At 59.2% G+C, this 11666-nt stretch overlaps 1 protein-coding gene across 1 annotated transcript; it reads left to right on the top strand.

The window, feature by feature from the left end:
• Nucleotides 1-3063: 3063 nt before the first annotated feature.
• Nucleotides 3064-11413, top strand: LOC120369055 (solute carrier family 22 member 6-like). Its single transcript, XM_039481945.1, has 10 exons — nucleotides 3064-3435; nucleotides 3785-3888; nucleotides 5992-6146; nucleotides 6693-6861; nucleotides 7187-7310; nucleotides 9059-9168; nucleotides 10004-10218; nucleotides 10698-10806; nucleotides 11008-11211; nucleotides 11341-11413. Exons 1-10 carry the CDS (start codon nucleotides 3064-3066, stop codon nucleotides 11411-11413), a joined length of 1635 nt encoding a protein of 544 aa, XP_039337879.1.
• Nucleotides 11414-11666: the final 253 nt, after the last annotated feature.

The raw sequence follows: 11666 nt of genomic DNA, 5'->3' as shown, positions 1-11666 counted from the left end.
ACCCCAGCTCTTCGAAGATAGCTGACACAGAAGACCCGACGAGAACCCCCAATAACCAGAGAGTCTAGTAAGATGCAAAGTCATGTCAACTAGGTTTATTGCGACCTTGGACACAATTGCAGTTCCCTGTAGATTTCTTAGTCTAATTCAGGGCATACTACGAGAAAGTGCCTCTTGGCAATGGACCCAGCTCAGTCAGTGGCGGGACTTTCCACTGCCCCCTCAGCCGGACAACGACACTGCCCCAGGGATGCATTCTTATACACAGGTACAAACAAGTTACACATCACACCTGACGTATGAGGTACAACCCCTCTACGTAGTAAGGTGCCGCCTCTCACCTTGTACATGTTGGTTCGATCAAAACAACTCTATCCATCATATTACTCTTTTGCCCCTGTCATTGGGATGGGTCAGCTTGTTCCTTGTTATTTGAGTGGAATGTGCAAGTATGTGAATATTCTGATATCTAGTGTTCAGTACCTTTTAGGTACATATCTTCTTGCAGCATCAGCCCTTTCCTTGCCAGCTTCTGTGAGCAGGGCCTGCCTCTGGCTCACAGCTTAACTTTGCTTTATGTTAGCAAAGTCTTGACCATTACTTTAGTTTAGGCCTCAGGCCTCATACCAGGCCTCTGATACCAAGGTTTATATCTTAGGGCCTCCTCTTACTACAGGGCCCATGGGTCTGATGTACCACTGCCTGGGAATACACATTGAATCCCAGTTTCTAGGGCTCCAGCCCTGGGCTGGGCTGTGGAGTTAGGGCAGGTCCCCCACACAGAGCCAGCCCTGGCCCCCACCATGCCATGGCTTCATGTGTGGCTAAACTTGTCTCCAGCAGGGAGAGAGGTGCTGTGGGCTAAGCTGAGCAGGGATTTGGGGCTCCTAAGCATCTTAAGGCTAATGGCTGAGGGAGGTGAAGGGAGAGTGGTCAGTCCAGAGGACAGAGATGGCACATGGGATGGGGGATGGCTGGGCCCCGCAGAGCAGGGCCATGGGGAAGTGCAGGGGGGCTGCAGGGAGGGGGGCAAGTGCTGTGCCCCTCCAAACTCCCCATCCCCATGGCTAGAGCAGCCCCCTGCTGAGACTCTGACAGCAAGGTCACCTCTGTCCCAGACACCCCCAAATCACCCTATGCTATGGGAGGCCTCCCCCATTCCTCCAATCTGCAGCCCCTACAGTGAGAGGGTCCCTAGTGCCCCTACTGACTGCTTCACATGTGTGTGACATACATACATGTGTGTGCATGCACACGGGAATTCCCACATACATGCTGCTGTGCCTACCAGAGGGCAGCTGGTGCTGGTGGGAATTGTTGCCACAGTGGGGTGGTTAAATGGGTGGAGAAGGTGTCCTCTGGGATACATGGGGACTGCAAGGTGCTGGCAACCCAGCCCTGCCCTGGGCCTAGCTCAGAGGGACAGGGAGAGGGTATTGCAAGGTGCAATGCCGGGGGCAGACAGGTAAGCCCTGGGCACATGCCATGGAGAGGCTCAGGGGTGAGGCTGGGTGTGTGGGTGGAATGAGATATACCAGCGCTTGACAGAGGACTTGTGGGCCAGTCCCGTCCTAGCATATGATGAGTCTATGGCAGGTCTCAGCCCCTCTTCCTGGAGCTGGATTCCTGCTGGGGACCACCCCCTTCACTGGGTGATGAGTCTGCCTGGTCTCAATCCATCTGCCCCCCCTCTCTACCCGCATGGGGCCAGCCCTTTGGCCCCTTGCTTAGCACCATTAACATTGTGACATTTGGGGGCTGATTTTGAGGGGGACCCCTCTTGTAGGTGAACCCCTCTCCCTCCCATTGCGACATGAGAGGGTGTGGCTGGATGAGAAGTGGATGCACGGACCAGGCTGTGGAGGCCAAACTTCAGCAATAGGTGACTGAGTAGCAGAACTGAAGGCACCAAATTGGGGGTCAGGGCGGTTATCTTGGTTCCCGCAGGAAATGGGCTGGTGTGTGAATCCGGTAGGAGGGTAATGATTAACCCTAAATGTGCTGTTCTGACGTAAGAACGGGGGCACACCTGTGGGGAGGTGGCCAGACCCAATCCCCTTGGATCAAGATGTGGGGCGGGGAAGGAAAGTCGTTTGCTGGATGGATGTGTCTTTAAAGGGATGATGTGAGGTGAAGGGGGTGTGGAGGAGCTAGATGAGAGTTAAGGGTTTAGAAGGTTAAAGGGGCAGAGACATAGAAAGGTAAATGAGGGCATAGCCAGGGCTCCTGGCAGGGGCTGAAACTTGACACAGCTTGTTGCACATGCAAGGCACATTGGCAAAGGATCCCCCACCCCACCCAGGAGAAATGGGTCAGGGAAGCAGAGATGGGCAGGTCACGCCAGAATTGTCTCACTCTGCATCATTAGCAACACTCTTGACTGGGTCTGTGACTAGTGCCAGCTTGCTGGGGCCGAGCCAGTGCTGGGGGCAGTGCCAGTGTTTGCTCTCCAGTGCCTGGGGCAGAACCAGTGCTCGGTCCCCAATGCCAGGGCAGAGGCAGTGCCCAGTGCCAGGGCAGAGGCAGTGCCCGGTCCACAGTGCCAGAGCAGAAGCAGTGCCTGGTCCCCAGTGCCAGGGCAGAGGCAGTGCCTGGTCCACAGTGCCAGAGCAGAAGCAGTGCCTGGTCCCCAGTGCCAGGGCAGAGGCAGTGCCTGGTCCCCAGTGGCTGTGCCCAGTCTGGCACCAGCCTTCTCTCTTCAATCCCAGCCCTGGATCTCAGTTCCCAGTCTCCAGTGCCTACTACCCCCTGCCTCCATGCCAGCTTCCTCCTTGTTAGCAGCTGCCTCTAATTGTGGGGAGAAGAGGGGAGGGCACTCTCGGTTAGCAGCATAACATGGCAAGAGTCAATCGTTAACCCCCCTCCCCACCTTCCCCTCTGCTCGGTATATAAGGCAGCCAGGAGCTGGGAAGAGCTGCTCCTTAAGGGAACCTGTGCCCATCTCTCCCTGCAGGTACCGGTCACTGTCTCTCCCTTGAGGTGCCCGTTTCTCCCTGCAGTCACCCCAGGAGGGTCTTGTGCCCATCTCCCCCACCATCTGGTGTCCCCTGCCACCCCCCAGCCATGGCCTTTGGAGACCTCCTGGAGAAAGTGGGCAGTGCAGGTCCCTTCCAGCTCCTCTGTGTCTTGCTGCTCACTGCACCTGCCCTCCTCATTGCCAGCCACAACCTGGTGCAGAACTTCAGTGCCGCCTCCCCTGAGCACCAGTGCCGCCCTCTGCCACCAGGCACCAACGCCAGCTGGGTGGGCAACACCACTGCAGCTCATGGGGTGCTCTCCCTGGTCCCGAGCCCAGAGCAGCGCTGTCGCTTGGTGGGCACCCGTGGGCAGCATCCAAGACCCAACGGTTCGCTGGGCAGGGCAGGCGAGACAGAGCCCTGCCAGGACGGGTGGTACTACGACCGCAGCACCTTCTCCTCCACCATCATCACTGAGGTATGGCTGATAGCCCCACTTCTTCCCTGCTGCCCCAAGGCAGAGCCATGAGGTGGGGGCAGGGAAGGGGGACCCAAGTAGGGGGAGGGGATAGAGTGGGGATTGTGGGGAGAGAGGGGGGGGGGAGGTGGGGGATGAAGAGGGGCGGGAACTGGGAGGACGGTAGAGGAGAGAGAGGATGGGGAGAGTTGAGGAGAGGGCCAGAGAAGGATGTGGGAGAAGGTTGGGTGCTGGGGGATACATGGCTATGGAGTTCCAGTTCCTCAGGTCGAGCCACTGACTGGGAGGGGGCCCCCTGGGGGCACCATACCCCGTCTCTGTGGGCACTGACTGTCTGTCTGTCTGCCAGTGGGATCTGGTGTGTGATCTGGGCCCCCTCCCGGCGCTGGCGCAGACGCTGTTCATGGCAGGGGTGCTGCTTGGAGCCCTCCTTTTCGGAGTCTTCTCGGACAGGTGAGTGACGGGGGGTGTCCCCCTGAAACTAACGTCCCCAATCCTGGATCAGATCCCCTCTCCCTGCTGTCCTGGCTCAGACCAATGGGCCCATCCAGCCTGGTATCCCCTCTACCCCATCCCCCCGGATCAGACCAATGGGCCCATCCAGCCCAGTGTCCCCTGCCGCCCTGGCTCAGACGCATGGTCCAATGTTAGGTTATTCCATGATGCATAGAAACACTCCCAGATGCACCCTACTCTTGCGAGTGGTTTGCTCCTCACCTGTCGCTGGCTGGTTATTGATGCTCAGCTCTCCAGCACTGCCTGTTAACCATGGGTTGTGGGTGACAACCCTGGCTGTCAGCAAAGGCACGTCTGTCGCTGATCGGTGCTCGGCACTCAGCCAACAGGCGTCAGCAAGGGCTGGTTATTAACAAGGGGGTCCCACGCTTTGCTGCTTCTGTTGGCCCAGCACTTGTACACACTGTGCATCCCTCCATCCCCTGCACAGCTCCCTCTGCTGCATCCAGCCCCTTCTAGTTCAGGGACTTGCTGCAAGCCCCCTACCGCCTCTCTCATGCCAGGGTCACCCGTTGTCCCCCAGTGCCAGGGGCTGTGGGCACACACCCTTCCCCCCATGTACCCTCCCCCCATTGTTATTTGTCTGGGAGATGTCATTCCCCCCCACACACTCTGTTGGGAGGATGGGCAGAGCTGAGATGGAGTGTTGTCATGCTGCTAGTGCATTCATTGGTGCCCTCAGCCAGTTTTTTGATCTCGGGTGCTTGAGGCTGTGGCTCTGCTAAAGTGCTGCTGGGGCTCTGGATACCATCCATTTCCCTCTTCCAGTTGTGCCCAAATTCCCCATAGGATTTTAGCCAGGGGTGGGCAAACCTTTTGTCCCGAGGGCCACATCTGAGAATAGAAATTGTATGGGGCCCATGAATGCTCACAAAATTGGGGCTTGGGGTGTGGGAGAGGATGAGGGCTCTGGTTGGGGGTGCGGGCTCTCGGGTGGGGCCAGAAATGAGGAGTTCAGGGTGCGGGAGGGAGCTCTGGGCTGGGGCAGGGGACTCGGGGGGTGAGGGCTCTGGTTGGGGGTGCAGGCTCTCGGGTGGGGCCAGAAAGGAGGAGTTCAGGGTGCGGGAGGGAGCTCCGGGCTGGGGCAGGGGGCGTGAGGGCTCTGGCTGGGAGTGCGGGCTCTGGGGTGGGGCTGAGGATGAGTGTTGGGGGTGCAGGAGGGTGCTCTGGGCTAGGACTGAGGGGTTTGGAGGGCGGAAGAGTGATCAGGGCTGGGGCAGGGGATTGGGGCCTGGGAGAGGGGCAGGGGGGCAGGCTCTGGGCAGTGCTTACCTCAAGCAGCTCCCAGAAGCAGCGGCATGTCCCCGCTCCGGCTCCTACGTGGAGGCACAGGCAGGCCTCTCTGAGTATTGCCCCGTCCGCAGGCGCTGCCCCTGCAGCTCCCATTGGTGTGGTTCCCGGCCAACAGGAGCTGCAGGGGCTGCGCTTGGGCCGTGGGCAGCATGCGGAGCCCACTGGCTGCCCCTAAGCATAGGAGCCAGAGAGGGGACATGCCATTGCTTCTGGGAGCCAGGTGGAGCCCTGGCACACGCGGAGCAGGGAAAGCCCTGGACCCTGCTTCCAGGCAGGAGCTTGAGGGCTGGATTAAAATGTCTGAAGGGCCAGATGCAGCCCTGGGGCTGTAGTTTGCCCACCCCTGGTTTTAACAATTGGTGCCTGGAACATTCCCTGAAATTCTGGGCTGGATCAGACACAGCACTCAAAGGTTATTGAGTTGCAGACAGAATGAGAAACTCCAGGGAATTGGGTGTACGGCCAAGCTCGGTCAGTTACAAGTTACCAGCTATCAATGAACAATGATCAAGTGCTGGTCACTTGTTTCGATGATCAGTTATTTACCAGTAATGATCAGTGAGCTGGGGCAGTTACTGTTGATCAGTGATTATCATCTGTCAGTTACTGGCTCCAAACAATCAGAGACGCCTGATGGAGTGCTGCAGTCTCCTGTGGCAGTGAGTACCGCAGGTGAACGGTCTGACACGTGAGAGCTGTGTTGCTCCCTCTGGGGTCTTACCCTGGACGCTCCCCCCTGTGATGCAGGTTTGGGCGGCGGGTCATCCTGCTGTGTTCTCTGCTGTTGGTGGCTGTCATGGGAACCGGGGCTGCCTTGTCCTCAGACTTCCTCACCTACTGCGCCTTCCGCCTGCTGAGCGGGGTTGGTCTGTCTGGCTTCCTCCTCAACTACATCTGCCTCAGTGAGTATCCCCAGGGCAGGGGGAATGGGACAGGGTGCACCAGCTACAATCCAGCCCCAGGGCAGGGGGACCAACTGGCTTGTGGGGGATAAGATATGGAGCTTTCTGCTCCACTGGGCACCGTCTCCAATCTGGCCCTAGAGTCGGGGCTGGCTGGCTTCGGGGGATGGGATATGAGGCCTTTCCTCACCAGTGGGCACTGGCTCCAATCCAGCCCCAAAGCGGAGGGACTGGCTAGCCTAAGAGGGTGAGGAATGGGGTATGGGGCCCTTCCCCATAGGGGGCACCAACTCCAATCCAGGTTAATGACGCCCAGGGACCTTCCCCATCCAGCGTCGCAGTGTGTAGCATGCAGTGACTTTGCTGTGTCTCAGCCCAGTTCCTAGCAGGAATATCTCGGCTGGCCCTAATTGTGGGAGGCTCGAGTGGGGAGGCTGAAAGGACCACAAAAATGAGCCTCTTCATCCTCAAGGCTGGTCTGGGCTGAGAAAGGCGCTCAGGAGTCACCCCCCAGCTCAGATGTTGCATCCCTCTGCCCCTGCCCAGGTCTGGAATGGGTCCCCACCAAGTCCCGCGCCCTGGTGGTGACATGGCTGAGTTACTGCAGCACGGCAGGCCAGGTGGTGCTGGCTGGTCTGGCCTACGGCATCCGGGACTGGCGCTGGCTGCAGCTGGCCATTTCCATCCCCTTCTTCATCTTCTTCCTCTGTGCCTGGTGAGTCCCCCATCCCCAGAAGGGCCTTGGAGAGGAGTGGGGTCCAGTGGTGAGAGCAGGGGGCTGGGAGCCAGGACTCCTGGGTCCTACTTTCTGCTTTGGGAGGGGAGTGGGGTCCAGTGGTAAGAGCAGGGGAGAGGACTGTGTTCTGTTCAGCCTGGCCACAGCTTAACTCTGTGACCTTGGTGGGGGGAAATCACATCCCCCCCATGCCTCAGTTTCCCCATCCATAAAACAGAGGGCTGAAGAAATGACAGAAAAGTGCTTTGAGATCCCCCAGGGATCAGCCCTGTCTGAGTGGCGTCCCGGCTCCTCCCCTCCCCAGGTGGATCCCAGAGTCTGCACGCTGGCTCATCGTCAACCACAGGCCTGCAATGGCGCTGAGCAACCTGCAACGGGTGGCCCGGATCAACCGGAAGCAGCTGGGTGGGGACAGCATCTCCCTGGAGGTGAGACGGTGCCCTTTGACCCCTAGGGGGTCACAGCATGTCCCAGCCCTGATGCCCAGCTGGGCCTGGCCCTGGCAAGGGGGATGGGAGGTCCTTGGGGAAGCCCCAGTAGGGTTGGCACCTGGCACATCTCCTCGCCTGCATGGCACTGGGAGCTGGGAAAGCCAAAAGGGGGCAGGATGTTATCCAGAGAGGAGCCCCCCCAAAATACAGTGGGGGCAGTGAGGGGGGTGGAAGTTCCTTTGTGGGGCATGGAGCCGGGGGGGAAAGGAATGAGGGCAAGAGGCGCACATCACGTGGGGCGAGGGCCCTGATCCAGTCTAGGGTTGAAAGGGCTTAATTTAGCCAACCATCCAGTTCTGTGCACACTCATGTGTCCGTCCCTCCCTCCCCACACACACCTGTCCTCCGTCCCTCCCCACACACACCCGTCCTCCATCCCTCCACAAACATATCCGTCCATCCCTCCCTCCTCACACACATCTGCCCATCCCTCCATCCCCACACACATCCGTCCATCCCTCCTTATCCACACACACCCGTCCTCCATCCCTCCACAAACATATCCGTCCATCCCTCCCTCCTCACACACATCTGCCCATCCCTCCATCCCCACACACATCCGTCCATCCCTCCTTATCCACACACACCCGTCCTCCATCCCTCCCCAACCATATCCATCCATCCCTCCCTCCCCACACACACACGTCCTCCATCCCTCCCCAAACATGTCCGTCCCTCCCTCCCTCCCCACACACATCTGCCCATCCCTCCATCCCCACACACACCCGTCCATCCCTCCTTATCCACACACACCCGTCCTCCGTCCCGCCCCACACACACCCGTCCATCCCTCCCTCCCCACACGCACACGTCCTCCATCCCTCCCCAAACATATCCGTCCATCCCTCCCTCCCTCCCCCACACCCATCCATCCTTCCATCCCTCTCTCCCGCACACCAGTCCCTCCTTCTGTCCCTCCCTCCCCCTGCACACCCATCCATCCCTGCCACCCCCCACACAGCCATGCGTCCTTTCATTCCCACATACACTCATCCATCCCTGCCTCCCACACACACCTGCCCATCCCTCCCATACACACCCTCCATCTCTCCCTCCCACACACACCCATCCATCCCTTCCTCCCCGCAAACACCCATCCATCTCTCCCCATACACACCCGTCCCTCCCTCCCTTCCTCCCTCCCCACACACATCCATCCATTCCTCCTTACCCACACACACCTGTCCTCCGTCCCTCCCCATACACACCCATCCATCCCTCCCTCCCCACACACATCTATCCATCTCTCCCTCACACACACATGTCTATACCTCCCTCCCCCCACACACACTCAGCCATCCCTTTGTCCCTCCCTCCCCACACACACCCATCCAGCCCTCCCTCCCTCCCTCCCTCCCTCAATCTGTTGCTCTGGTGCTGGCCCTCTCCCAACATTCAGGGCTGGGATTTGCCCTCCCCTCCATTACCCTCTCCCAGTGGCCAGGCTCCCAGGGCAGACACCAAGGACAGAAGCCATGATTGGGGTCTCGTGCTGAGCTCCTGCCCCCCAGCCTCAGCCCTGCAAGGGTCCCAGTTAGGGCAAGATGCGGGGTGGGGCTCTGGGACTGGCTAGGTCCTGGGCTGGGCCAGTGGGGCCAAGGTAAGGGGCAAGTCCGTGTCCAGCCTCCTCCTCGCCTGGGGCCCTGAGTGGCCAGGGCACTGCTGAGCCACCTTCTCTCTCCTAGATGTTGGAGAAGGTCGGGGGCAGCCCCACTGGGAAAAGCACCTGCTCCTGCCTTCACCTCTTCCGCACACCGGCCATGAGACGCATCTCCTGCTGCCTCATGAGTGTCAGGTAAGGGCCCTCTGCCTAGCCAGCCTGCAGCTCAGAGCTCCAGCACCAGGGAGTGACCCTCCCGCTCCCTGGAGGGGATGGACAGAGCCATATGTCCTCTGCGGGATAAGGGTCCCTATTGGGGCCCGGCTAGATGGTGCTGGGGGAAGGGTAGGGTTGGAACTGGATAGAAGGTCAGCTGTGGTGATAGACAGAAAAGGAGAAGAGGATCCATGGGGAGAGGGAGGGATGGACAGATGGTCCAACATCTAGGATTTAGTAATGAGGATGGATGGACACAGATACATCTTCCTGGATCTAAGGAGAGGATGGAGGGTCTGAGGGACTCAGGTACCTGTGCGAGGATGGATGGATGGATGGATGGATGGACACAGCTAAATCTCTGAGGAGGGGTGGAAGGATGGACAGAGGGACACATCTGTGAGGATGGATGTGGGGAGGGATGGACACAGATGCATCTAGGAGGATGGACGGGGAAGGGTGGACACAGATGCATCTAGGAGGATGGACGGGGAAGGGTGGACACAGATGCATCTAGGAGGATGGACGGGGGAAGGGTGGACACAGATGCATTTAGGAGGATGGATGGGGGAAGAGTGGACACAGATCTATCTAGGAGGATGGATGGGGAGGGATGGACACAGATGTATCTAGGGGGATGGACGGGGAGGGGTGGACACAGATCTATCTAGGGGGATGGACGGCGGGAGGGATGGACACAGATGTATCTAGGGGGATGGATGGGATGTTTATACCCCTTCTGTCACAACCTCGCTGAGCTCTCCATGTCACCTGTGAGTCCTGCCCTCTGACCCATCTCCGCTCTGCTCAGCAGCTTCTCTACCAACCTGGCCTACTTCGGGCTCTCCATGGACCTGCCGGCCTTTGGCCTGGACATCTTCCTGGTGCAGACGTTCTTCGGGGCCATTGACATCCTGGCCAAGATGGCCTGTGCCCTGGCCCTGAGCTACTTTGGACGCCGAGCCATCCAGGCCAGCTCCCTCATCCTGGCCGGTGTCTTTCTCCTGGGGAACATCCCTGTGCCCAGAGGTAAGAAGCCCCCTGAACCCCAGGTTCTCAGCCCACTCAACTTCCAGCAGTGATGGGAGCCAGGTTGGTCCCACTGAGCTAGGAAGCGGGGGGAGCCCTTGTGACATGGCTCTGCCAAGAGTCTCCTGTCCCATGATCTTCAGGGGAGACGGCTCGGGGGTTAGAGTGGGAGGGTGGGGCTGGGAGTCGGGATTCCTGGGTTCTATCCCCAGTCCTGGAAGGGGAGTGGAGTCTGGTGATTGGAACAGGGTGGGCAGCTGGGAGTCAGCACTCCTGGATTTTATTCATGGCTCTGCCTCAGACAAGCCACTTCACCCGTGCAGCCCCATGCCTCAGTTTCCCCACTGTGAAATGCTGCTGTGATACTTTGCATGGCTCATGTGACAGCTGTGACGTGGGACTGCAGTGACTAAAACGTGCACTGGGCTTTGTGATCTCTGGGAAGGCCAGTTCCACATCCCCATCTCTCCCCTCTCCAGAGATGCTGATGGTGCGACTGGCTCTGGTGGTGCTGGGAAAAGGATGCCTGGCTGCCTCCTCTGTCTGCTCCTACCTGTATGGGGGAGAGCTCTTTCCAACTGCTGTCAGGTAAAATCAGGACTGGGGTTCCCCATCTCTGTGATTGTATAAACAGCCCCTGCGCCCCTCCCCAGGGGCGGCTGCCTCTCAACACTGAGCGAGGGATCTCTGTATAAACAGCCTCTGTGCTCCACCCCAGAGGTGGCTGCATCTCTGTGCGGGGCATGCTGTTATTGTTACGAGTCTCTCACAGCGTGCTGTGTCTGGCAGGCAGACAGGCACTGGCTTCACCACTGTGATGGCTCGTCTGGGCGGCATGGTGGCCCCGGTGGTGCTGATGGCCGGGCAGCAATTTCCCTTCCTGCCACTGGTGATATTCGGGGTGGCTCCCGTCGTGTCTGGCATCGCCGCCTGCTTCCTGCCAGAGATGCACAACGTCCCGCTGCTGGACACCATAGAAGAGGTGGAGAACAGGTATGAGTCACGGGCTGCTGGGGTACATCTCCCGCTGCCCTTTCCCCCTGCAAACCTCTTTTCCTTCCCCATCAATCCCTTCCCACCTGCCCTTTCCATCCTTTTCACTCCCTCCCTCTTTTGTTCCAGAGCCAGGAGGAAAGGCGAGGAGGCGATCGCCGGGGAGACCATGGCTCACATTGTCCACTCAACCAGGATCTGAGCAGCCTTCCCCACCCCCAGAGCCCCCAGTCCTGGCCCCCCCAGGGCACAGTTGCAGGCTGCACCAAAGGGCCCACGTGAAGGAAGGAGGCACCTGCTGCTCCCTTTGCAACTTAGGAATCAGCCCCCTCAAAGAGACAGGGCAAATGCGGGGGTGGGGGATTCTGAGTTGTGCCACTGAGCTGCCCCCTAGTGGGGGACCCTCCACTACACAAGCAGGCAGCCTGTGGGGCATGGACAGATCAGGGAGACAC

This window comes from Mauremys reevesii, linkage group 7 (assembly GCF_016161935.1).
Source record: "Mauremys reevesii isolate NIE-2019 linkage group 7, ASM1616193v1, whole genome shotgun sequence".
Taxonomy (NCBI): domain Eukaryota; kingdom Metazoa; phylum Chordata; order Testudines; family Geoemydidae; genus Mauremys; species Mauremys reevesii.
This window is presented reverse-complemented; position numbering and strand designations above follow the sequence as displayed.

What these genes read in the sequence shown, in the direction of transcription:
- LOC120369055 (XM_039481945.1), top strand. Translation starts at nt 3,064, where the DNA reads ATGGCCTTTGGAGACCTCCTGGAGAAAGTGGGCAGTGCAGGTCCCTTC. An exon ending in GAACATCCCTGTGCCCAGAG is followed by an intron (nt 10,219 to 10,697) that starts GTAAGAAGCCCC and finishes TCCCCTCTCCAG; the next exon opens with AGATGCTGATGGTGCGACTG. An exon ending in ATAGAAGAGGTGGAGAACAG is followed by an intron (nt 11,212 to 11,340) that starts GTATGAGTCACG and finishes CTTTTGTTCCAG; the next exon opens with AGCCAGGAGGAAAGGCGAGG.